At 51.7% G+C, this 26,091-nt stretch overlaps 1 protein-coding gene across 1 annotated transcript in view; it reads right to left on the bottom strand.

Annotated features, from left to right (window-relative positions):
- Positions 1-3,404: 3,404 nt before the first annotated feature.
- Positions 3,405-26,091, bottom strand: part of COL9A2 (collagen type IX alpha 2 chain) — a 40,943-nt gene continuing 18,256 nt past the window's right edge. Inside the window, exons 14-32 of the mRNA XM_073317498.1 lie at positions 23,179-23,232; positions 22,626-22,679; positions 21,757-21,810; positions 20,448-20,501; positions 19,857-19,910; positions 19,061-19,114; positions 17,637-17,681; positions 16,837-16,890; positions 16,067-16,120; positions 15,201-15,254; positions 12,449-12,520; positions 11,435-11,470; positions 10,384-10,428; positions 9,185-9,217; positions 8,042-8,188; positions 6,292-6,346; positions 6,009-6,197; positions 5,388-5,465; positions 3,405-4,667 (exon numbers count right to left, since the gene is read on the bottom strand). Coding sequence (XP_073173599.1) covers positions 4,462-4,667; positions 5,388-5,465; positions 6,009-6,197; positions 6,292-6,346; positions 8,042-8,188; positions 9,185-9,217; positions 10,384-10,428; positions 11,435-11,470; positions 12,449-12,520; positions 15,201-15,254; positions 16,067-16,120; positions 16,837-16,890; positions 17,637-17,681; positions 19,061-19,114; positions 19,857-19,910; positions 20,448-20,501; positions 21,757-21,810; positions 22,626-22,679; positions 23,179-23,232 — 1,392 coding nt within the window. The 3' untranslated portion in view covers positions 3,405-4,461. The remainder of the gene's footprint in view (positions 4,668-5,387; positions 5,466-6,008; positions 6,198-6,291; positions 6,347-8,041; positions 8,189-9,184; positions 9,218-10,383; positions 10,429-11,434; positions 11,471-12,448; positions 12,521-15,200; positions 15,255-16,066; positions 16,121-16,836; positions 16,891-17,636; positions 17,682-19,060; positions 19,115-19,856; positions 19,911-20,447; positions 20,502-21,756; positions 21,811-22,625; positions 22,680-23,178; positions 23,233-26,091) is intronic.

The following is a 26,091-nucleotide window of genomic DNA, read 5'->3' on the forward strand; positions in this document are numbered from 1 at the left end:
GGCAGCTCCTTAAGACAGTTGGTGCAGGGATCTCAATGTCTTTCGTTCCTTCCCCAGGACTATAGCCCATTCAACACAGGGGATGGAGGGGCATTCTTCCCACCCCTGCTGGAACTGGATCTGTCAAAAAAGGAAACTTATTTTTTCCTCCAAAGAATTTTATGAAAAAACACAAACAAAAAAAACCCCCCAAAAACAAAAAACCCTTCTTTTCAGTAGAAGCGTTTTAAAGATTTCTTCCCAGCCCTAAGCCCCAGTCTTGTGGCCCCTAAAGAAATACAAGTGACCAACCGCAGGCCTCACTCCCACACCAAGTCTCATGATATTTGGTCTTCTTCTCAAAGCCCAGGATCCTGGAGTCAGGGGATTACCCAAAAGCCCCTGCTCTCTTTTAAAGAAAAAGGTAAATCCCTAGCCCTCCTGCATGCAGCAGGAAGCTTGAAAACATGACCTGAACACAGCCTAAAGGCTCAGAAACTAAATAAAATGAGCCCACAACATCTCTTTCTTTTCAAGCTCAGGATTTTTGAATGCTTGGAATCAACACTACACACCCCTGTACTATCCCAGGCCTTCTGCCACAGATGCCTAACTCCTCCCTGGGAAACCTTTCTCTCCCCTTGCCCCTTTTTCCCAGCTCACGCATGGGAGAGCCCATAGTCTAAGTCTGTTCTTCCCATACCTCCTACCTCAGAGAAGTCTCCTCCTTTCTGAGTCCCAGGAAGCTATTTATATAGCCTGTCAGTCACATGTTCCTGCAATCATATGATGTGGGTCTACCACTCCCATCATTTCCCTTGGGGACTACATCTCCCAGAATTCACTTGGGTCAGCCAAATTAAAGGTTTGGTGGTGGGGCCTGCTGTTAAAAGGTCCACCAGACTCTGTTGCAAACCCCACTATCAGCCACTTTCAGGATTTGAACCCAGGCATGCCCCTATCAGAAAACAACCACACAGCCACTTGAGCTACAGGAATAATTCTGTTGGATAGCAACACCAACAGGTCTTTATCTTATAAGTGAGTGCACAGACATGCAAGCACTTACCCAAGATCATGTGGTAGCTCAGTGACCAAGTGTAGACTAGAACGCAGGTCTCCTAATACCCAGTCTAGTGCCTTATCAACTAAGGTACTCAAGAGAGCTTTCAGCTTTAGTGCTCACCTTTGAAGGCTTCATTCCCTAAGGGCTGCCATGCCCCAACCAAGCCACAGGGCTTGAATGGAACAGGGCCTCATTTTGGCCCCCTTTGCAGGGCCAGGCAGCTATCTGGTGCTGCAACAACAGAAGGAGAGTGTGTCTGCGAAGGGCTGGGGGCAGAGCCATAACTCCACCCTGCCCCTAATGCTTCAGCTATTGGGGAGCCCTGAGCACCCCTATAGAACTGGCATCTGCTAGGGAGCATACACCTTCTCCCGCCTCAGAGATATTTTGCCTGTTCCTGTCTTTCTCCCTGTCTCCCAGCGCAGCTCCCTGTGCAGGAGCCTAGATCTAGATCTACTCAATGATTATCCAGGTTTGCCTTGGGTAACTGGCTGTCACCCTGGCTGTCAGCGGTCTCCCCTCTATTCCTACTAGGTAATAGCTCTGCCTGTGTGTGTAGCTAATCACCTAGCTGGAGGCAGAGGCTGTAGATAGAGGTGCACTGAAATTACAGCCTTTGCCATTTCCTGACACTCGCACCTGCCTCCCACGCACAACCCCAGAGGCAATTTCTTTTTGCTCATATTTTTTTTTAGCCAAAGACTGGTGCAGGGTGAGTCTCTGTAGAGTCAAGCCTACAGCTGTGCTCCAGCTCACTGCCCCGTCAGCATACCTCCTCCTTGCCCACCTCCTGCATGGGGCCAGAGGGGAGCTCGGGGTCCGGGCTCATTCCCTCCCTGGCCTCTCTGCTCGGATTGCTGCAGCATGGGTGGGGGAAGGGGAAAGGAAAGCCGGTCTAGCGGGTGTTTTGTGCGATGTTGACACCCGTCCACAGGCGACTGGACTGAGCCCTGACAACCTCGTCTCACTGAGCCGCTTTCACACAGCAAGAGACTTTCCATCACCTTCAGCCTGTGCTGGGTTTGTGCCAGGGAACCTACAGGCAGAGACAGCTAGAAAAGGCCAGCACTGCCCCCTGGTGGCTGTGAGCTAGGAGAGCCGGGCCAAAGAAGTGCTGATGTCCCTCCCCGGAGCTCATTCAGGCCCCGAAGCCAAGCCGAGGTAGTTTTAAAAACCAGGATGTCCCGAGTGCGAGGAGGCAGATTGCAGGATGTGATGAGCTGTGTTGTTCTGCAGCGGGTATACTGCCAGCATGGCTCTCCCTGTGCACCACGTTGCCTCCTGTCACCTACACTGTTCCCCCGACAGTCTCACTTGCCCACATCTGCCTGTCAGTCATTTGCAGCCTGATCCTTTGAAGGGGTCTGGTCAATGCTTTTACCATAGACAGAACAGCTGATGGGAACCAGGGACACATGCAGATAACTCCAAACTTCGGGAAACGTCTGGATTCACACTCTGTGCTTTGGGTTCGCGATTAATGAAAGCGGTGAGCCAGATGGACAATGCATACAAATGGTGTGTATAAAACACTCCCGGACTGTGCTGAGTGTAGCATCGAATGTACCAGCCACATCCCCCAGGGCCCTAGAGGGTTAAATAATGGAAGGCACAGACTTTGAGAGGGAGAATGTACAGCTGCTCAGGCCAGCATGGGTTAGGCTGCTCCATGTGCTGGACATGATAACTTGTTTTTATTTTAGTTTAGAGCCAACATTGTCAAGTGCTGAAAGGCTGGATGGTCTGGTGCCTGCAGCACCAGCGTGGTCTGTGGGAGACAGGGGGTTGAGCCTTGGCTCTGCTACAGGCTCTCTGCATGACCTTGGGCAAATCACTTAATCTCTCAGTGCCCTGGTCCCCTATCTGTCCATTTAAGCTAACAATGCTTCCTGACCTCCCAGCAGGGTTGTGGGATTAAATCCGTTGATGCTGAAGAGATGCGAATGGGAGCCAGATAAACTCCTAGACAGGGTAAGAAGGAAGTGACCATTGATTTCAATGGGAGTTAGGTACCTAAATACCTTGGCATATCTGGGCCTTGTACCTTAATTATTTTTTAAGGGAGCAAGACCAGTGATTGAATGGGTCATGGAGATTGCACGGCCCTTTCTCTCCTACAGATGATCCCTGCAGCTGAGGGACAGTGGTGGGGCAATGTGAACAGAGCATGCCTGGCTGATGCCAAGACTCTGTAGTTGCTCTGGATGAAGGGAGGACTTTAGTCTCCAGGGGTCTGTCACCAGCACAAGAATCAACTTAATAACAGGGAAAATTAGGACTAGAAACAAAAAAAATTAAACTTCTGCCCATCTAAATCCAACAAAAAATAATTCCACCAATTACCTTTATTTTGTGGACAGCTGTGCAAGTTTATTACAGTCTAACACACAGGGTATCAAATGTAAACAGTATTGCCACTTGGAATTTGAGACTCTTTTGGGTCGGCACCTTGGACAGCTCCTGAAACTCAACCTCTCTCTCTCACACACACATACACCCCACCCAAGAAGAGCCACACCATCTCCCCAACACACACAAAATAAAAAACTCTTGTTAATGAAGTTAATCAAGAGGCTGGAATAATTTCAACAGGGAGGGTACTTAACCCTGTAGGCACCCACCAAAAATAATAATAAAATAACAGTAACAACAAAACAGTTGTGTTTTGTTTTGTTTAAAAAACAAACCAACAAACCCCTATTTTGTTCAAAGAAATCAACGCATTGATTAAGTTCATTAACGTTCCATCTTGATTTTATTGTCCATTTGTTTTTTAAAAGTTGGTCTTTTTTATTCATTCTTATTTATAAAACAATCCTATTTTACAAAGATTTACAGCTCGGGGTGCGCCTGACACTGATCTGGTGATTCAGTTAAATATTAAACCACAATTATTTTGTCCCTTAAAAATAGCACCAAAAAAGGGCAGACACAACAATAAACCCTCCTCCCCTCCAAATATAACATCAAAGAATAAGAGAATATTAATAAAAGGCCATTTATTTACTTTAGAATGGTGTGGAAAATCATAATGAGGTAATTAATGGACCCTAATACTAAGTACAAAATATTGGAGTAAACCACCCCTTCTCCCCCCACTCCTTTGTTCCTCTGGATCTTTGCCCTGCCACAGTCCAAGGTATCTGAGCATTTATAATTAAATCCCCATTGGTGCCTTTTATTCCCCTTGTTTGGGTTTTCTCAGGTTGGCCAAGTGCCATCTTCATACCAGAAGAGCATGGATGGTTTTGATACCCAAGCATATAGGCATATCATCTATCTTGTTTTCATGTGTTCGGAGTTCCCCATTTCTTTGGTTCCCAGCCCCGGCCTGGCCATGTCTTGATGGTGTGTTGCCAGCTTGGTCTATAAAAGTTCCCGTTTTCATTTCCCCCAAGGATGCTGGCACATGTCACTCAGTACGAAGGTCCCTTGATGGTGCCTGGTTCGGTCAGGCGCCCTGAGGTGAATGCAGAGGCTCCTAAACAGGCGGCCAGCTCACAGAATCCAGGAAGACCAGCAGGCCCAGGTAAACCAGGCCGGCCTGCTTCTCCAGGGACTCCAGGGGACCCTCGATCTCCATCTTTGCCATTGATGGCATGTCCAGAAATGCCAGGGAGACCTAGAATGAGAGGAAACACTCAGTGTCCAGTGGTGTATATTCCAGGACAGGTCCCTCTCACCTGACTCAAAAGCCCACTGAAGTCAATGCAAAGATTCTCACTAGTTTTTGGATTGGGCTGCACTTAGGGAAAGTGTCCAGTTCTTCCCAGGCAGGGTACAATTAACTCCCACTGAAATCAATGAACTTCCTGCCGGGGGGAAAAGTCACACTCTGGGACTCTCTCATTGGTCAGGAGACTGTTAGCCATAAACATCAAGTGAAGTTTTAAGCAAGCAAGTATCTTGACATCTTCCTATTGGAGGCCTCACGGGTTCCTATATCTGAGCCCTGCCCTGAGCAAGAAGACAATGTCTGCTGAGCTGGGAGGACAGACAGTTACTGGCTGGTGTCATTGGGCTGCTCAGGACTGGGGTTCATCCACAGAGCTGTGTGAGGGGGCCTGAGGATGGGAACAGTAGAGGGGCTGTTGGTCAGGACTGTGGTACATTGGCAGAGCTGTTGGGGGCCCAGGACCGGGATAACTGGGGGTCGGGAATGTGAATAAGGATGGAGGGGCATTGGCAGAGAGGCATGAGGGGAGTCCAGGACCGCAACAGCTGGGGGTGCCACTGATCAGGACAGAGAATGAGTCTATGCCACAGGGAGTAGCCTCTGTCCTCTTAACCTTCCGCTCCCAAACATCAGAATAGGGGTGTCAGAGTTCAGCGACGAGCCTACCTGGGATGCCTGGTGGTCCCGGCATACCCTGATGTCCACGCCCGACCTCGCCACGCTCTCCTTTCTCCCCTCGTTTCCCTGCGTGAAAAAAGGGGGAGATTTGTTGTGACTGCAGCGTAAAAGTGATGGCTTAATGTGTCCAAGGAGAGGACCTGGGAGGCAGCAACTGTGCAGGGCCAGAAGAGAACTCAGTGACGATGGGATGCCGAGAAGGAAGAGGAGAAGTCAGCCCATGCGTGTGCGTGTTTGTCCCAAGGGAGCCTGAGTCTACACAGAGACAGCAAAATAAGATCCGGGGTCCAGCTAGCAGAATATACAGGGGTCGTTCGAGGGGGAAAAATGGTTTTGAAAATCCCATCACGTGACTATGCTGACCAATCAAAAATGCCCATTGGGGATTATATAAACAAAGCACAACCTGGGGGGAATGAAAAAAGTGTTTTAACAAAAAAAAAACCCAAAAACATCAATTTTGGGGGGAAAATGGCCAAATTTTGTCAATGTTTTATTTGCAACGGCAGTTTCTAATCAGGAGAGGAGGGGGCAAGAAGAGGGCAGCCCCTTCCCTCTGATCCCCAATGATCCCCCGTCTCAAGGCAGTGGAGCTGGTGCCTCACTCACCTTTGGGTCCGGTATTGCCAATCTGCCCCGGGGCTCCTAGAATACCCGGGATGCCGCGGGGTCCAGCGTGCCCATGTGGGCCTTGTTCACCCGGTGATCCAGGGGGGCCCGGGGGCCCGGGCGGCCCCATCACGCCTGCTCCGCCCAGTGCTGCTCTCTTGGCGCTCACTGCCAGCTCTGCCAGCTGCTCTGTAAGGCAGACGCAGGGAGCATTGTGGTGGGGGGCTCAGCAGGGGTTCCCCACGTCCGGGTGGGAGGGGGTGAGGCCCATGCTTCTACTCACCTTGCAGCATCTTCAAGACCACATCAACTATATGCTGGTCCCCGGCATCCCGGCCCTGAGAGCAGGAGACAGGAGAGACGCTCAGAGATTCGGCTGCCTGCTAAACAGAGACTAATGCTCTTTCCCAGCTGCTCGCTGCAGGGCCAACCCCACCCTATCTGGTGATGCGAGTTCAGTTGCATTGCATGGGGCGCCCCACTGGCTAGGCTGCCCCCACTAACACGATCAAGAGGGTCTGCTACTGTTCTGGAGCCTGGTAACCCAGCAGCCACTGGACGGATCATCTCCCCTGGCAGGACTGTAGTATTCTAACACAGGGGTTCTCCAACTGGGGCCCACAAGGACTTCCCAGGCCATCCCCGACCCCCACTCTTGGCTCCACATAGGCTCAGCTGTAGGGAACTTGTGCGTGTTCAGGGTCTGGGTGGGGAGCTGTAATTGCAAGCCCAGAGATGCAGTGGCTGGCAAACCAGCCATGTGTCCTACACACTAACATGCCATGTGCTGGCTGCGAATAGAACCGAACACACCTATTGGTGAGGAGCATTGCCCAGTGGAAACCTGGCTCCAGGCCATTACCACTGCCCCTTGAATGACCTGCTGCTAGCTAGGGAGGGGAAGGTCTCTCCCTGGGGGACCCCAGCAGGTGTCAGGGATCATGACCACCCTGTCCATCTCACGCTGCTGAACACGATGGAGATCCGGTGGTGGAAATGGAGAAGGCTGAGAAGCCCTAAGCTAAGGGGCAAGCCCCAGATCCTCCAGCTCGGTCTGACCTGCAGGCTGAGGATTTGTTGTTGCAGATTTTTTCCCCCCTAAATCTGTAAACTTAGGGCAAAATCCCCCCCCCCCATGCAGAGGATCCAGCACAAGGCCGAGGCCTCACTTAAGACTCGCTTCAGCCCTATATTGAAGACTTAGGTAGTGCAGAGACCTCATGTCGGGGGTGAAACACCCAGAGCAACAATGAACAGACATTTCCAAGGTGCTCTGAACATATGCACATGGCAGGGAGGAGGAAACACATCCCTTGTTTAACCCTATTGACTAGGCCTGTGCACCAGCAAGCCCCTTCTCCTCCGTCCCAAGGGGCCTGTGCTATCCATAATAGCTGCTACGATTATCACCAGCAGCAAGTTTTAACCCGCTGCCTATGGCAAGAGGGAGCCTCAAGTCCAACAGCAGCTAAACCTTTGGCACCAGCTCACATTTTCAGGTGGAAATACAACTCCCCAGCCTTCCCGGAGTCACTCCTTCCACATAAAACCAGCATTTGAAGCATTTGCTCAAGAGACACGGGGAGAAGGGGGAAAAAAAAAAAGTCCACCCCTTGTGATCTCTCCAGTAACCCAATGATTCAGCCAGCTGGGCCTGTCCTTGCAGTGCTCAGTATTGGCCATAAGAGGGCACGGTTGCCTAAATCCTAGTAAAGATACCTACCTGCCTGGCTCCTACTGCTTAGGACCCTCCAGCCTGTACCTTTGGCCAAGCAGCAGCTGCTCCTGGTCCACTGATGTCAGTGCAGCTCTGGCTATTCATGTCAGTGGAGCGGGGTCAGGCCCAGATCCCGCCCCCCTTTGTAGAGCTAAATTATGAGACAAAGCTCTGGCTGGTTTCATTGCATCTCCCCACCCATCCCCACCAGGGGACCAGAGGGTTAATCTCAGTGATGGCCCTATGGATTTAAGATACATTTCACCCTGAGACATGTAAGGGGCCCAGCCAGGGTACGGGACAGGGAGTTACTCACCGACACGCCTTGCTGCCCCGGCATTCCTGGCACACCGCGCTCTCCGTTGAGCCCTCGAGGGCCTGGGGGTCCTGGGTAACCTCTCATGCCAGGTGACCCTGCATCCCCAGTGGGGCCAGTAAAGCCAGGCTCACCGTGGACACCTTGCTGCGATGCACACACAGAGAGGGGGTCAGCAACAGGATAATCTCAGGCCAATTGGTCTGGACGCTAAAGAGGGAGCCGATCCTGAAGGTCAGCACTTTAGGGGAATCCAGATTTGATAGCTGGCTGTACAACAGGCTGGCCCAAAAGCCTGAAGCTGACTGTAGGGGGCATTTGGATCCTGGTCTGAATATGGTGGCTGAGGTCTCTCTCTCACTAACAGAAACATATTCACCCTCCCACCAGAGAGCAAAACACACAGGACTTGGGTTCAGTCCTCAACTGGCATCAATCCATGAAGCTTCACTGAGTTCCACAGAGTTATGCCCATTCACATCAGCTGAGGATCGGGCCTTCTATTCTTTAAAACAGCTGGTTTCATGAAATCAGGTGTCTAGGCTTATTCTTCTCCTGTCCCTGTAAATCTACAGCTCCCAAGAAGTGCCAGGATCCCTGGAGCATGAGGTCTTCTGTGTGTCCACATGAGAGACACGCATCCCCCAAGCCAACCTCTGCTGACGTGTTTCTCAACCCTGACCCAAAGGGACCCAGCCTGGAGCTCAGACGCCTTCGCCCCATTCGGCCCTTGGCCTCTCTGCTGAAGTTCCAGCAAGGAGGTTTAGTGGTGACAATGAAGCTTAATGCAACGCAGGCCTTTCTCCCGTGGGACCTGGACATCAAGTGCCTATGGATCTTTCAGCAGCATCGGCTGGCGATGTGGGATGGCCCTGGACTCAGATCATCCACAGACCACTAAGAAGCTTGGCCCATGGAACTGAAACAGGATCATGCCATACTGAGTCCATCCTGGTTCCTCATAATTGCCCAGTTTTCGGAATCTCTTAGAACAATTACAGGGAGAGAAGAGTTCCTGCCTGACCTCCACCAACCCACGCAGACTCCATCCAGTGATGAAATGAGCCATGAAGGGCTATCCGGAGGGAAAGCTGAGAGCGGAGGGGCAGCGAGTTGTTAACTCCTAAATTCACAGTTACTCACCTGGCCCTTTGGTCCTGGCTCGCCTGACTCCCCCTAGGAATAGAGGAGAAAGTGAATGTGGTTGGCAGATACAGCCACGAGCCCTTGTGTTACCGCTCAGCACCCTCCCCGGGGAGATCACAGAACAATGAGAGTGTCGGGCTGAAAGGAACCTTGAGAAGTCATCAAGTCCAGCCCCCTGTGTTGAGGCAGGACCAGGTGAACCTGGACCTTCCCGGACAGGTGTTTGCCTAAGCTGTTCTCAAAAACCTCCAGTGACGAGGATTCCATAACCTCCTTAGAGCTGGAAAGTTTTTCCTCAGATCTAACAAATTTCCCTTGCTGCAAATTCAGCCCGTTACTTCTTGTTCTCCCTGTCCACTGGAGGTAGGACAATTGATCACCATCCTCCCTATAGCAGTTATCAGGTCCCACCTCCGTCTTTTTTTAACCTTTCCTCATAGGTCAGGTTTCCTAAACATGTTAGCATCTTTGTTGCCCACCTCCAGACTCTTTCCAATTTGTCCACATCTTTCCTAAAGTCAAAAAACTGGACACAGGACTCCAGCCGAGGCCTCACCTCCTGTGTCTTACCTCCGACACTCCTGTTAATACACCCCAGAATGATATTTGCCTTTTTCGCGACAGCATCACGCTCTTGGCTCACATTCGATTTGTGATCTTCTAGAACCCCCAGATCGTTTTCAGCAGGACTATCACCTAGCCAGCTAGTTTCCATTTTGTAGTTGTGCATTTGATATTTCCTTCCTAAGTGGAGGACTTTGCACTTGTCTTCATTGAATTTCATCTTGTTGATTTCAGACCAATTCTCCACTTTGTCAAGGTCCTTTCAAATTCCAATCCTGTCCTCGAAAGTGCTAGCAACCCCTCCCAGCTGGCTGTCATCTGCAGCATTTATAAGCATACTCTCCACTCCATTATCCAAGTCATTAATGAGAATATTGAATAGTACCAGGGCAGCAACAGGGTCAGCATCTGCCCTGATTGTTGAAGGATCCTCTAGATTTCAAGAAGGAGCCCCCGGAAATGCTGTCATGCCCTAAAGCAGCCAATGGGGCCAATGTAACATCAGGATGCTGCACCCTGGTGTAGCAAGGTGTGCTGTGGCTTGGCTCAGTAATGCTGGTGTATCATGATGGCATCACAGACACACACACACCGACAGCCCAGGAGGAAGCCTTGTCCAGAGAGTACCTTACCTTCTCCCCCTTCTCCCCGGGAAGGCCTTCCACGCCAGGGTCTCCCTAGAGGGAAGGAAAACCAAGTCAGTCCATGTGATGCCTCCTCCTCTCCCTCCCACCCTGGGGAGAACAATCTCAGTCATGCATCCAGGGCCATCTTTTCAGCTTAACCAAGTCTCTGGCTTGAGGCCTGCAATTTTGCATTTCCAATTGTTTGCAGATGCTCTAGGTCACTGAATTGGGCAAGTGCCTGATTTGTGGATACAATCAAGTCACTGGAGATCTAAAATACCGACATTACAGTCAATAATTTGCTGTGCCTATAAAATGAGCAACAAACCAGAGGCCAGTGTTTAAAAGCCTGGCTCTGCATGAAGATTATAAAGAAACGGGAACTATTCCATGGGTCTAGCTCAAGGATTAGCCATGTTGTGATAGGCAACACCTCAGACAGTAGGGAGAAAGTCAAGCATCACAGTGGTCAGGAAGGAAAATGTCCACCCCCAGGTGCAGCACTGAATAATTGGCCAGATGCATCCTCTGAAGCATCTGGTACCAGTCACTGTTGGGAGGAGAACACCAGAAGTTGATGACCCAGTGCCAGTGTGGCAGGTCCTAAACCCTTGTGCCCTTCCTTTTCCTGACCAAGACTTTAAACTAACTCCCAGAGAGGATTTTACATGAGACTCAGTGCATGCTGGGATACGATCTGTGGGAACGGAGTTAATTTCTGCTCAGTGCTCAGCAATGCCAAGTGAATCCTGCAAACTGGCTAGGCTCTTGGCTTTGCTGCTGAGTTTGCGTGTACTGTATTAAAGGCTCCAGGAACCCCAGCATGACACACAGCTAAGAGCCACACTTCCAGGGAGCCACTTAGGATTTAACACACAATGATGGTGACACAGGATCCAAGCCACTGAGCTATGGATTGCTCAGGTTGTTCTAGAAAAGAAGGTCATTACAAATGTGCTCCCCACCTGGGAAATACAGTGGCCAGTATCTCTCCAGCCCACAGTCCCAACCCCAACGGAGTCAGCTCCCCAGAGCAGTAAGAAGGTCAATTACTTACGATGTCGCCTTTGGATCCAATTTTTCCTGGGGAGCCCTAGACAAGAGAGCAGAGAACAATCAGGACCGGGGATGCCACGGCTGTGTCTTCACCCAAGAAGACAAGGTGTGTTGCACCATCAGTGTTTTACATCAGAGGCAGAATGGGTGTGGGGAGGTCACACACTATGCGGGGGGCAGAAAGATCCCGCAACATCTTTCTAACCAGGACTTTGGACAACCAAAATAACAGCCTCCCTAAAATCTCCTTCCTGGGTTACACCAGACCAAGTGCTGTGGCTGGTTCCACCTAGCTATCTAGCCAGCCTGAATGTTGTGAATAAAGCCACTTACTCCTTCCATTAAAACTGGGCCTTGGGGCCAACTTTTCAGCCAGGCCTTCATGGGGTCTCCATGTTTGTGGGTTCAAACAACTGCAGGCTCAGGGCTACCTCAGCATTCATTTGCGCTCACATTTTAAGCCACTTCAGTGTGTCTGGGCCTGAACCATCCAATGCCCATTGAAGCCAATAGGAAACTTTCCCATGACTCCAACTGGTTTAGGATCAAGCCTCCATGTTCCTGACTGGGCTAGTAAATTAGGGATGAGCTGAGCTAAAATGTGACTGTAAAGGACTGCCTGGGCAAGTTCATTGCCATTCCACTGCATGAGGCAGGAGGAGCCGACCCAGCCCGTCAAACTGCAGGAGGCAAAGCGAGGAAGATCTGCTGGCACTGGGATCTGAGCCCAGCCTTCACCTGCGCCGGGAAAGCATATCCTCGGGCCACATAGACATTCCCATTCCCACAGTATCCATCCATTCATCCATCAGCTGCATCCACCCACTCACCACATCCACTGTATCTATCTGTCTGCAGGGTTTCTACAGTCCCCATCACGGTAACCTCAATTTTTGCTGACAGATTAAATCTTCATGGGGAGGTCCCTAGTGGATCTCATCTCCCTTCTAAGCTTTGCTCTTCGCCTCAGCCCTCATCACCATCTTGTCCCCAGTCAGAAATTTCATGATGTTACCTTGTCTCCTTTGACACCTGGCAGGCCCTGTGGCCCTGGGATCCCTGGAGGACCTTGCTCGCCTTTCGATCCCTGGAAATCAAGGAAAGAAAGAAAGAAAGAAAGAAAGAAAGAAAGAAAGAAAGAAAGAAAGAAAGAAGTGTGGGTGAAACCAGCAGTAGGAAAGACACAGACCTTCAGCGGGGAGGGGGGTGGCAGCTCTGGTGACTAGAGCAGGGCCAAGAGAAATTTGCGGCTATTCATTTGAATTGGGTGCAGCTATGTTGAGGCTACAGTAAGATAGATAGTGAATGAATGAGTGTATTCTAGACTGCAGAGCCACTGGACCCCCTAACCCCAGCTTTCCCCCTCGTGCTGGTGGGAGCAGTAAAGCAGGGCCTCCTGCACCCAGTGCAGCGTGTCCCAGATGCTGCCCAGACATAGGGAGCCCATCGGTCTGTACCACGACGTGTTTGTGGAAACCTCAGGCACAGAACTCCAAGGGGACTGCTCTCCTTTCCGCCTGCACGTGTAACTCCCATGAACACAGCACAACATGCTGATGTGCCCAGGAGAGGCTAATCCACCCCTCCATGCATGTGTTCATCCTCTAGTGACCACTGACAGGAGGAGAGACCCCTGTGAGTGGCATGGCCTGTGTTTCCTTTGCATCCTGCATGCCAAGAGGGAGAAGATCCTTCGGCCTCCCTCTTAGAATCACCCAAGCTCCGGCTGGCTGGGCATTTACAGCACGATCCTGGGTCTTCCCGGATCAAGCAAAGCGATGAGGCCCAGATCCTCACAGGCCTTTAGAACCTAACTCTCATTTCCGGGCTGTGCATCCTAGCAGCTGCAGGACACTGTGGTTCCCTGTCAATCATTTAACAGCCGTAGCCCCATTTAAATGGAGTTTCCTATTCAACTTGTTAAAGAAAGCGGGGTGGGGGGGGTTTCCTCTCAACCTCTTGTGTCTTTGAGATGAGCCCAGGAAATGGGAAGGTGTCTCCTGCTCTCCCAAAATAGCCTTTTCTTACAGTCTCTGTTAAACCCTGCAGGGCGAAGAGCCGAGATGGAATCTGTCCTCCAGGAGGGGACGCTCTTGCTCCCAGATGATTTATCTCAGAAAAAGGAGGGGGGGTGCTTTAGAGCCCACCCTGCAGTTATAAACTGCCCAAGAGCAGAAAAACACACTCCCTGCTGTGTGTCCTTCTCTCTCTGGGCTGGGGAGGAGACCCACTCCCCGCTTTGGTTGAAAACACACAGTCGGTTCCTGTGGGCCGTTAATCCCCAAGTGATTCTCTCCTGCTGCCTAATCCCCTCACCCTGTCTGGCCACTCGCAGCAGGGGCTGGGCTGGCTCAGTCGCTCCTTCATGTTAAACTGCTCGGGGGGGGGGGGGGGAGGGGATCGTCCTGGGGTCTGAGCCAAACTTATGCCTCCCTCCCAATTAGTGCACATGCTAGTTCTTTCAAAATGCACCCTGGTGTGCAAAGGCCAAACCTTTCCAGGCATGGGTCTTCCGTGGCACATGCAAAACATCTGTGTGCTGCAGAGAAGCCAATCTGTGTGCTGCCCTCCAGCACAACTCTGAGGGCTACTTGGCGCCTACATGTAGGCACAAGTGTGGATAACCACAAAGCGCAGCCCCCTGCCCTGAGCCATAGGAAGTCGCGAGTCCATTGCATGTCTGGCTTCCTTGCTCTCCTGTGCTGAGGGCATAAAATACTAGTCACGACCCCTAGCTCTTAAACAGCACTTTACATCAGAACATCTCAAAACACGTTTTGTAGATCAGCAGCAGCATCCCCGTTTTACAGATGGGGAAACTGAGGCACGGAGCGGGGCTGTGACTTGCTGAGGGTCACCCAAAAGGCCATGAATGGAACCCAGAGCTCCTGAGTCCTAGTCCAGTGCACTATCCTCTAGACCACACCACCTAGGGGTGTGAGTGCCTAGGGGCAAGGTGTGGGTGGATTATGATAGGAGATACAGGATTAACCCCTTCCTGCTAAGACATTCCTCCCTTCCATAAGTAGCTTAACTGCCATGCTTCAGCATCTGGGTCCCCATCCATCCTGTGCTCCCGTGTGCAGCACAGTGCATCTGAGCTGGGCAGGGACAAGCAGGATGTGTGTGGCATTGAGGGATTCATTGGGAACATGCCCAACTCCTACCTTGGCAAACAGCCTTGGAAAGTAATTGCAGTGCAGGCCACCATCAGAGATGTGCCAAGGTCACACTGCCGATTTCTTCTCCCTCTGAGCAATGTAGGTGAAACCTCTGCAGCTTCCAAATGATACGGAGATACTGGAGTGCCCGGCCCAGCCTGGGAGCTGCACACCGAGCTGACTCTTCCTGCTCTGTTGATCCCCTCCCTGCACATGCTGATTCTGGACCCCAAATCCGAAGAGCGGCTTTGCTGGCCATTCACTTTGCAGGCCCTTCTACCACTACATTGGCCTTGCAGCGAGTGGTAAGAAACCTCCCTTCCACTGGTGATCTCAGCAGACCTGACTGGGGATGCCCACTGGGTCCTACGGTGACCCTTCTCTGGCTACCAACCCGATCCAAGCAGTGCAATCCCCTGCACTGAGCCATCCGGGGGGGTTGGAAAAACCGGTTCCCTGAGCTCAAGCCCTGGACACTAGGTTTTTGCTGGGTGCAGATGCCCGGGTTGGGGAGGAGGAAAGGGTAAAGGGCCGTTTCCTTTCCCAGCTTCTGGCTCTGGATCTTCGCGCGCGCACACAAATGCGATCAATCAAAGCCACACTCACCACTTTCCCCTGGAGGCCTTGGGGACCCACCGGGCCCCGCTCTCCCCGATCGCCCTGCAGAGAGGAAAGAAAACAGACCCATTTGGAATAGCCAGGTCTGTCTGCACCCTTCTTGTACCACCTGGCTAATCTCTCCACATCACTTCATCCCCGCCTTCCACGCAACCCTCCTTTGCCTGCACCCGTGCTGCCTACACCCCCACCCCCACAGCACCCTCCTAAATACCCAGGAGAGGGTGCAGGGATGCTACCTGGCATCCCACGAACACGGGGTTCACTCCAGCTTGCCTTCCCCTTTCCCCAGGCCTAGGCACTCTGGGGAAAGGGCTGTAGGAGGGGGAGATGGGGCGAGCTTGCATGAGCAGGCTGGGTTCCACACCTGTGCTTGCAATGCCCTCAGCTATTGCCCTTTCCCCATTCCGGTCCCACTCTTCCCACAGGCAGATCCCAGATGCAGGGACTCCCCCAGGGTGCATGGCTGCCAGACACTGTAATAATGTTTGCCCTTCTAGAGTCCCTTTCATCCGCAGTTCTCAAAGCAAGGTACAAACATTAATGGATTAAGCCTCATTACCCCCATGTGAAGGGGTATGGGATAGACCCAGTTTACAGATGGGGAAACTGAGGCATGGATGGGGCAGGGACTTGCCAAGGGTCACACGGTGAGCCAAGGATCGAACCCAGGAGTCCCGACTTCCATTGTCTAAGCACTCAAACACATTCCCACCCAGATCGAGGAACAGAACCCAGGAATCCTCGTTCCTGGTCTAACTATTATTCTCTTACGCAACATGACACTCCCTGCCAAAGCCAGCAGAGAACTCAGGAACTCTGGCTCACATTCCCTTGTGACTTTCTAGACTTACCTTCACCCCGGGGATACCTTGTGGCCCTGGCTCACCTGGAGGTCCAAGTTCCCCCTGAAAAAAGAATCCAGAGCAGGGCCTGACTATTGGACTGTGATAGAACAGCACTGCCTCCTGCCACTCAGCTAGAGATCTGCTGGAGTTACACAGGGGCGGCAGCTGCCTATCACCTCTCTTGGTGCTCAGATGCAATCATTTGCCCTTGGGTGCTTTCCACAGGCAAATCACATGGTGGTGGGGGTTGGCATTCTGTGACTTCCCTGTGCCCCTCCTTGCCAGCTGCACCTGCCATTTGCAGCAAAGCCAGACCTTTAATTCCCCCTGTTTAATTCAGAGCATCAGGGAATGCTAAACTGGACCTATGACCAGGCCACAGGGGCTTCTGGGTCACAGAATTTGGCACTGGGGCTGGGCAGGGCCCACGGGGCTCTGGGTAACCGAGAACATGGCACTGGACCTGGATCTGACATTCTTTTTATAAGTTGGTGTAGGATTAAAAAAAAAGCCACTGAACACCCTGCCTCCTCCATGGCTTTACCTCAGACCCTGGGACCGACACGCAGGGCTTGGAGATGCGGCCAGAGCCACAGCTCCAGATCTTTTGCAAATAGTGAAGGGGGCGGGGGTGGAAGCATCCGATTTTGTTGTCAACTTAATAGAGAGACAAAGAAAAACGAACACGAGCAAAGACGGACGAGAGCGCCCTCGTGCGCTGATGGGACAGGAGCCAGAGAGTCACAGGGATAAACAGACGGAGTCTCTTTACTTACAATTTTCCCAGGGGCTCCGGTGATTCCTGGAAGGCCACGGGCACCTGGTTCACCCTGTCAATGAGCCAGAGACAAGATTCATTGTATGTATTATTTGTATCTTGTTACTGGCTAGAAGCCCCAGTCATGGAGCAGGGCCCCATTGTGCTAGGAGCTGCACAGACATGGAACAGAAGAGTTTATAGTCTAAGCATAAGACAAGTGGCAGACCGACAAAGAGGGGAACCCAAGGAAACAATGAGACAACCATGATAGGCGGTGGGCTCAGCACACCTGTGGCTTAATCATTGCAAAGATTTTGTAGCCATTAAGGCAAAGGAGAGTTTTAAGCAGGGATCTGAGGGAAGATAATGAGGTAATTTTGCAGGTGTTCACGGGGGCGCTCTTCCCCAGTGGGAGGGGCAGCATGGGAGAAAACACAAAGGGGCTTGGTTGGAAATGTAACAAGTGGCAGATGGAGGCTGGCAGCATGGGCCAGACTGGAGGTAGAAATTGACAGCTCAAGAGATGAAAGGTAGGTAGGGATAGGCTATGAGGCCAATTACAAGTAATGTTGGAGGTGATGGAGAAGGGGGAACCAACAGAGGGGTGACATGGTCCAAGCGATGAGCTAGGACAAGGATATTTGCAGCGGGGTTGTATTTATATTTACTGGGCGATTTGTTCCTGTGTGCACAAAGGATGCCATCCCATTCTCCAGAGGTGTACAGATGTAACTTGCAGAGACCATACAGATGGGCATATCATTTGAAGAGAGGGTGACAGTACCAGCATGCTACATAAAGGCTCTTTTCACCCACCTTAACTCCTGGGCCACCTTTGGCCCCAGGTTGGCCTGGCAAACCCTGGGGAAACAAAACCAGATTAGTGACTGCCTGTATTAGTGACTGCCTGTATGTAATGTGCATTTTGGATGGGCAGTTCCTGAGACACAGTCCTGGCAGCTTTGAGATCCCCCTTGAAGGAAGGGAAGTGTCTGATTTACAGGACCTTAGTGCTGGTCAGTGGAATTCAGCCCGCAGGGCAACAGGGTTATTACAGCCTCAAGGAATCACAGACTCATAGAAATGAGGGCTCAAGAGGTCACCTCGTCCAGCCCCCTGCAGAATTAAGGATTGGATTAATGTATAGAGTACACAGGGTGTAGAAGCCAAAAACTGGCAAAAGATAATGAGAAGCCAAACATAGGGACGGACAAATCTCAGAAGGCTTGGATTGAATAAGATCAAAAGTTCAGAGTCTTTAAACCTCTTGAGCTGAAATCTTCTGGCACCAGCCTTCCTGTACAATGAATCCTGTCTTGGACAACCAGGGACCAACAAAACCCAGGTGGCCTTTTGATAAAGGTGGAACAGAATGGGCCGCAGATGCCATAAGAAAGGTTCTCTCTCACAGCATCTTTCCACGTCTGCTTCCAGTCCCCAACGCCATCCAGAAGTACCAAAGCAGTGGCAAAAATGGAGGACGAAAAAGTTAAACTGAACTTTTCTGGACTTCTAGAAATGTTTGGTTCGAGTTCTGGACATAGACTTCAACCAGTTTACCCTGTTCAAAATTCAAGGCCAAATTTTAAGCTAGTCTCAACCAAGGGCTTGATTCTCCTTTCACAGACATGTAAATCAGAAGTAACTCCACTGAGACCTGATTCTGCTCTCACTTACACTGTGTGTGAATGAGGAGTGAGTCCACTGAGGTCAGTGCCTTCTGATCTGACTTACAGCAGTTTTACACTAACTTTGGCAGAGTTAGTCTTCATTTACACTGAGTGTAAGTGAGAGCAGACTCAGGATCAAAGTGCAAAGAGGTCTGAGGAAGGTGAAGCAGGAAGAATGATGGGACTGAAATCTCAGGACAATGAACCAAGTGGCATTCCAACTATTGACTACACCAACGTCTGCACCGGAAGAGATGGAGTAACCGTTCAGGTGGGAGTTCGGACAAGACGTGGGCCGTATTTGAGCACCGCTGGATGAGGGAAAAATCAGATCTGGGTCCAAAATTGGCAGCTTAGGTTGATTTGTAGTTAAAAGAGATTCCAGATTAACCATTTCACTGCCGGTCCTCCAGTGCTGCAGCATCCTGCACAACACTAACGCCCAGGGCAACACGGGAGAGATGCGTTACCTGGCGTACCAAGCGCATTCAGCAGCAGGGAAGCAGTTACGGGAGGTCAGCCCCAAGTGAAATGTCTGGCTAGGGATGGCTCTTGTGCTCCGATACTTACGGCTAATCCTCGGTGGCCTGGTGACCCGGGGCGGCCGGGCTGCCCTGCGCTCCCCTGCAAGGGACATGACAAGTCGTTACTGGGAGGCAGCAAAGAACAAAGCAATTGGAGGCAATCGGGGGCTGGCAGAGCACAGCACACATGGGCTGATTTGGGGACAGGGCCCGAGAGCTTCTGCTGCTCCAAGCAGGATGAGGGGAGAGTGCCCCAAAATGGGAGAATTTGCAATGCAGGGGCAGTTATAAGAGAGTGTCCCGGGCAGCCCCTCGCTTGAAATGGCCCCACAGAGGAGGTGGCATGGGCACTCCCAGCAACACAGAAAAACTCTGGGTCCCTATAAACACCCAACCCCACTTGCAGTGACTCCAGTCTGAAGTCACCAATTGGGGGGAGAGTGGGGGCGCTCTCCTGGGAACCATCCATGTGCCACATCAGCATCCATCTGATGATGGTAAACCCCACGGCACTCGTCAGGGTCAAAGATGCGGCGATCCCGGCCCAGGCTGCAGCCAGGAGTAGCAGTGCCCTGTTGTGCTGGCCAAGCGCCCCTGGTTTCCAGCAAGCACTCAACTGACCCGCAGTGCACGTTCATTCCCACTGCCACGGCAGACTGAAGGCAAGAGACTCGGGGGTCTGGGGCTGCCTGATCCCAGCCACAGGGAATCTAACATGGAGCAGGGGAATTAACGGTCTGATCTGTACAGGGGCAAAGAGAGACACTGGGAAGTATGGAGGAGCAACTGGAGACATCCTGGTACTATCCAACCTCTCCCCACACTCCCTCCTGGCCTCTCACCTTCACACCAGGGGTGCCGGGGGTGCCGTCTTTACCATCGATGCCAGGGAGTCCCTGCAAAGGAGGAGAAGGAACAGTCACCATGAGAAAGTTGCCGGGGGGGATGGGGGTGGTGCAGGTTAGGACCAATCTGCTTGGAAGCCCAGATGTGCAGAGCCTCAATGGAGAAGCCAGGTGGATCATGAAGAGAGGATCTGGGGACAGATGCCTAGGGGCTGATGCCCTTTGCTGCAGGTGTGGCCACACCATCTTATAGCAACGTCCTCTCCGTCCCCCCTCGTTGGCAGCTCGCAGGGAGTGGGACAGGACAGAGGGCAGCCCCAAACAAAGAGATGCAAGTGGCTGCAGGTTGTGAGGGAGGGGGAGTGGAGGGGCAGGCGGGGAGAGGGGGAACCCCAAGCCCCTTGGGAGAGAAGCAAATCAGGTTTGATTGAGGAGCTTCACCCCTGAATCCAGAGCGGCTGGTGCAGCCATATGGGCAGGAGCATCTCTGCCAGGCCCTTGCCCAGCACGGAGCAGAGGACAAATGCAGGGGTGCAAGATGCTCTTGGTAAGGCTCTCCGCCTGAATCCAGAGACATGCTGTACTTACATTATCCCCTTTGGGGCCCATTGCTCCCTGGGGACCCCTGAAGCCAAGGGCACCCTAAAAAAAAGGAGAACAAGTATTATTTTACCATCCCTCTTGGCTCTGGGGACATCAGCACAACCCTAGTGGATCAGGTTGTAGGTTCTGCGCCCCATCTTTAGGGGGAGTGTTAACTCGTGCAGAATCAAAGGGAGGTATCGCAGCACAGCTGGGTCACAGTGGGGGAGAAAGGAGGGGAGACTGGACCTGATCTGGGGCTAGGTGGCGAACAATTCTCCCAGCCCTCCGCCACCCACCCACTTTGGAGGCCTGAAGCCCCCATGACTGCAAGAATAGGAAACCGAATATCTGGGAGCTGCAGTTCCTGGCGTTCCCAAGCTACCTGCAGAGGCATGGCTCAGGATGGTAGTGAAGGAAGTCAGGTGACTTGGAGCAATTTCAAACACACAAATCCTTATTTTGATTCTTCCGTTGTCTGGACTTTATCCCCGGGGGTCCTCTAATCCCCTAATCCTGTTTGCATGGGATCTGAGTGGCTGGCATTTCTGGTCACACTGTGGCGGTGGCGAAGACCTTGAATCAGGCTGAGGGAATGGGCTGGTGGGGGCAGGGCAGGGGCACTGCAATCTGCAGACCTCTCGGACCCATTTCTGCCCCATGGGTTGTAGGGGTATTGGGAAAGGCCGGAGGGGTTCGAAGCTGCGAGAGCCTCTCCATTCAGGGAATGCACTCAGCAGCTTTTGGAAAGCTATGTGAAGCCACCAACTTCCTGACAGAGACCGTTTCCTTTCTTGTCCTGGAGCCAAGTCTGGCCACCGAGTTACATGTTGCCAGTGTCCAGTACGTTAACTGACCCTCCACCCAGCAGCTCTGGAATCGGGCTATCACCTGGCTTGTGAAATGAGCTGGTCTTAGGAACGGCAGAGGAGTCCCTACTGGATGTTCGTCCATATCGCCAAACGATCCGCCGCTCTGCTCGGGAGAGGCGCTGGATGGGAATAGCAGCTCAGGGTTGGGAGTGCATTGGCAGAGCTGTTTGGGGGAGCCCAGACTGCGATAGCAAGGGGGACCGTGGGTTAGGACAGAGGGGCATTTGGCAGAGCCATGTGTGAGGAACCGGTCTGGAACGCCACAGCTGGGGGCACATCTGCCCACAGGTGAAGCATGGAACAGAAGCATGAAGCGCTCTGGGTTTAAAGCACTTCTTCAGGGATGTGAAATATGACCTGGGCATAATGCATGGCCACCATACCTGCCTCTTAAACCCCATGCAGACACCTGTGCATGGAGCACAATGAAACAGTTAACTTACGAGGTCTCCCTTCTCGCCGGCTCCACCAGGTGGCCCCTTAGGGCCTTCCTCGCCCTAGGGGAGAAGGGAAATACAGAAAGGCTTAACAGGGCTGTTCCATGCCACAGGCCTACCCTGCCTCACAATCCATCCTGGAGTGTAGACAATGCCAGGTGAGCAGGAACGATCCGAAGGGGAGAGAAGAGCCTCAGCCACAAAACTGCAGATCAGCTAGTACAAGGGCTTGTATTTAACAACAAGACCAAGACAGTTTTCATCAGCCGATCGCCAAAGGAAGTCAATATCATCGCCTCCATTTTACAGATGGGGAAACTGAGGCACAGAAGCAATTTGTCCAAGATCACCCAGCAGGCCAGAGGCAGAGCCAGGAAGAGAACCCCAATGTCCTGAGTCCCCAGGCTGGTGCTCCATCCACTAGGCCACACTGCATCCTGTTTATTTAAACTCATCCCCCTTGTAACAACGTACACAGATGGGGATGAATGTTGCTCCTATTTAGGCCAGTGGATTCAAAGGGTTTGCACAGATGCAGCTGAGAGAAGGGTTTGACTCACAGACGCTTCACTGGGACAGGGGCTGCTGCTGCGCTGGATACTCTGGAAGAAATTGGCACTTTGGGGGCAGTCGATGGTGTCAGGAAACGCACTCAGCCTTGCTTTTCCAGACTGGGGATCTCAGTTTTATTTTGCATGGGTGCCCTGAGCTTTCACTCACCATGGTAGGATCTACCCTTTGGGAGGATAACAACAGGGCTCTCTGCGAGTCAGACAGGGCTGCACAGATGCTCCCCATGGATGCTAGGTGGGACGTGATCTGACACATACATGGAATCATTGCAGCAGCCCAGGAAGAGAGAGGAAAGGACTTACCGGCCTGCCAGCAGCTCCGATAGACCCAACCATTCCTTTATAGCCATGGGGACCCTGAAAAGCAGAGCACAAGTTTAGATTATGGACATGTTATGAACTGTCCTTCCCTAGCACATAGGAGCCAGGTCGGTGTGTGAATTCCCTTCCCCTGATGCTCTCAAACATGGACGTCAGTGATGCTCACTAGGATATTGAAGGCTGGGAGTTCAGCAACAAGCAATGATGATGATGATAATACTCTGTGCCACACACCCTGCTATGGGTCGGATCATTACCCCCATTTTACAGATGGGGAAACTGAGGCACAGAGTGCGACGGGACTTGACCAAGGCAACACAGCAGATCAGCGGCAGAGCCAGGAACAGAAACCAACAGTCCTGACTCCAAGTCCCCTCTTCTGACCACTAGATCACACGCCCCTCCCAGAGCTAGCAGAGCCCTGACTCCCAGAACCCATCACCCTGCTCTAATCACCAGACCCCATTCCATCCCTAGGGTTCCATTCCTTAGAGCAAAGCATGGGAGTTGTTTAACACCTCCCTGGCGTCCTTACCGTCTGGCCCTTTGGTCCCGCCATACCAGGGTAACCTCTCAGGCCTTGAGGACCCTGTCAAAGCAAGAGAAGAAGCAGGATTAGTCAGAATTGGTCAGATCTTGCACCCAAAACAGGGTGTCTCTCTGCGGAACACCTCCACCCAGGAATAAAGTGATTCTTTTTAGAAGTGTTATTGGAAAATACTATTTTAGTGTTAATTATGAAACACTGGCTGAGCCCTCCCCTCCCTGCAAGTGCTGCCAATTTCCACCCATGCCCCTTCCTGGCCAACAGTTTATTATTATTAATGGATCCGAGCTTGCAGTCCTTACTCCAGCAAAGCTCCCACTTGATTTCAGAGGGATTTCACCTGCTTCAGGACTGAAGGATTTGGCCATTAATTACTTTTCCTCTTCAAAGTGCTAGTTAATCATGAATTAATCAGTCCTCCCAACCCCGCTAAGAGTAGGTGTTATTCCCATTTTTGGCTGGGGGAAACTGAGGCATAGAGAGGATTTGCAACTTCCCCAGGCTCACAGAGGGAATCAGTGCCAGGATCAGAGGCACAACCCAGGAGTTCCTGGCTCTCAGGTCTGTGCTCAGACCCCACCTCTGTGGCGAATCACTGTTCCCAATCAATTTCATGGGAGATTAAAAGAAACCCCCCACACACACACTATAGCTGGAAAATTGAGCCTATTGATTTTTCCATTTACTGGTCATATAAAATACAAGCTCTTCATGCACATTTCTTCCCTGTTTATAAACAACATAACCAGGATGATACATTCCTGTGTTCTCTACACAGGTAGTGAGAGGAACTTGCTTGCTAACTCCCCCTCCCCCCAAGATTTAGGAAAGGAAGGGTCATATAAAGGATTTGCAGAGGTGACTGGATACAGGGAAACATATTGCAATGCACCGGCTGCTGGCCATATGCACCACTGCCCTCTACTGGGTGGAATCAGAACATCTCAGCTGTGTGTCAGAGGACGTACACCGCAGTCAGAGATTCTCCTTTAGTGAAAGTGGCAGGACTCTACATTTGGAGCAGGAGAATATGCCATGGCGGTGGTGTGCAGCACAGTGACAAAAGTGAATGCCGGGAATGTGCTACACTGGGAGAAATATGTTGTCAGCTGGCTCTGAGACGCATTTCACTTCCATCTATCTGCCTCACTGGTTAGAGGGGGAAGGCAGAGTCCTCTCAAATTCTGACGAATCACCGTGTTGTATTCATGCCTCCTGAGGGAATGTATTTGCCCTCTCAAGTCTTCCCATTTCTCCAGCTTGTTTGAGGCAGTGCCTGAACAGGAAGCCCAAAGTAACAACAGAATTCCATATTCACGGCTCACAGTATTAGCACGACTGTAAGACACAGAGCCAGATTCTGATCTCTGTTACGCTGGCATAAATCCAGAGCACCTCCGTTAACTTCAAGGGACTTACAGCGGCATATCTGAGATCAGAACTGGATCACTCTGTTTTTAATCAAGGAAAAGCAAACTAGATGGCCCCAACGCGGTGAATAGTTGGCTACAAAGCCTGTCACTGCCAAGACACTGGCTCAGATCTGTCCTGGACTGGCAGTGAAGAGACGGCATTACTATTCAGCAGCTTGGATGAAACAAGTGGGAGATGAAAGAATAAGAAAGGAACCTGGCTCCCTGTTGGAACAGCGAAGCATAATAACACATCGCTTCTACACAGCACCGTTTATCCATAGAGCTCAATGCACTTTACACAGCAGAGTCAGAATCATGTATCCCCACGTTCCAGTGGGTGGACAATGAGGCCCAGAGGAAGAGACTTGCCGAGGGTAACCACTGCCTGTGAGCGGCAGAACCAGGAATAAAACCCAGCTTCCTAAAAGCCTTTTTATAGCATGGATAGAGATTTCTTTCCTGGGTGTCTGGCTGGTGAATCTTGCCCATATGCTCAGGGTTTAGCTGATCGCCATATTTGGGGTCGGGAAGGAATTTTCCTCCAGGGCAGATTGGAAGAGGCCCTGGAGGCTTTTTGTCTTCCTCTGTAGCATGGGGCACGGGTCACTTGCTGGAGGATTCTCTGCTCCTTGAAGTCTTTAAACCACGATTTGAGGACTTCAATAGCTCAGATATAGGTGAGAGGTTTTTTTGCAGGAGTGGGTGGGTGAGATTCTGTGGCCTGCGTTGTGCAGGAGGTCAGACTAGATGATCATAATGGTCCCTTCTGACCTTAATATCTATGATTCTATGAATCTATGTCCTGACTCCCAGCCCAGTGCCTCTTTCATTTATCCCCTTAGTGGTAGGCTCAGCAGAGAGACCAAGGACTGCACCAGCTTCAGAGCCAGATGTCCTTTCTCTCCCTCGGGCGGGGTTGGAGGTGTTTTGGTGACACTGTGTGCGGGAACCTCGCCTGTTCTCACTGTGCTGGGTGTAAATAGAAGACTTCGCACTCCAGGGCTGCTCGAGACATCTTCAGCCCCTCCTGGCACTGGCCGGCATGGCCAAATGCCCGTCCAGGAGGAGGAAGCTGGATGGGGGAGCTCTCTGTGGCTGTTGCCTTTTTTCCAGTCCCTGGTTTGTAGAGTTCCTCTGGGCCCTATCCTGACTCCTTCGATTCCTTCTCATGACCGTGGGTGCTGTGGTTACTGTCCTCGTGGGATCCCTTGCTCTGTCCCCGTGAACTACATCCTCATCTTTTCACCCTTTGTCTCCTATAATCAGCGAAGTTCTGGGTTCCGTGGCCCCGCCCTCTCAGGGGGTGGGGCTTTTGTTGGCTCCACCTTGCATCCCAGGACTTGAATAGGCTGCGGAATCCCTCAGCACCGCCCCAGAGGGCCAAGGGAGACTGAGGCAGACTAACCCCCCTAACAGTGAGATGGGTCAGACTGTGGGGAGTAGCTGAGCCATAGGGAGCTATGCTGTGCTGGACTCGGGGGGGGGG

The sequence above is a fragment of the Lepidochelys kempii genome, chromosome 19 (genome assembly GCF_965140265.1).
Source record: "Lepidochelys kempii isolate rLepKem1 chromosome 19, rLepKem1.hap2, whole genome shotgun sequence".
Lineage (NCBI taxonomy): Eukaryota > Metazoa > Chordata > Testudines > Cheloniidae > Lepidochelys > Lepidochelys kempii.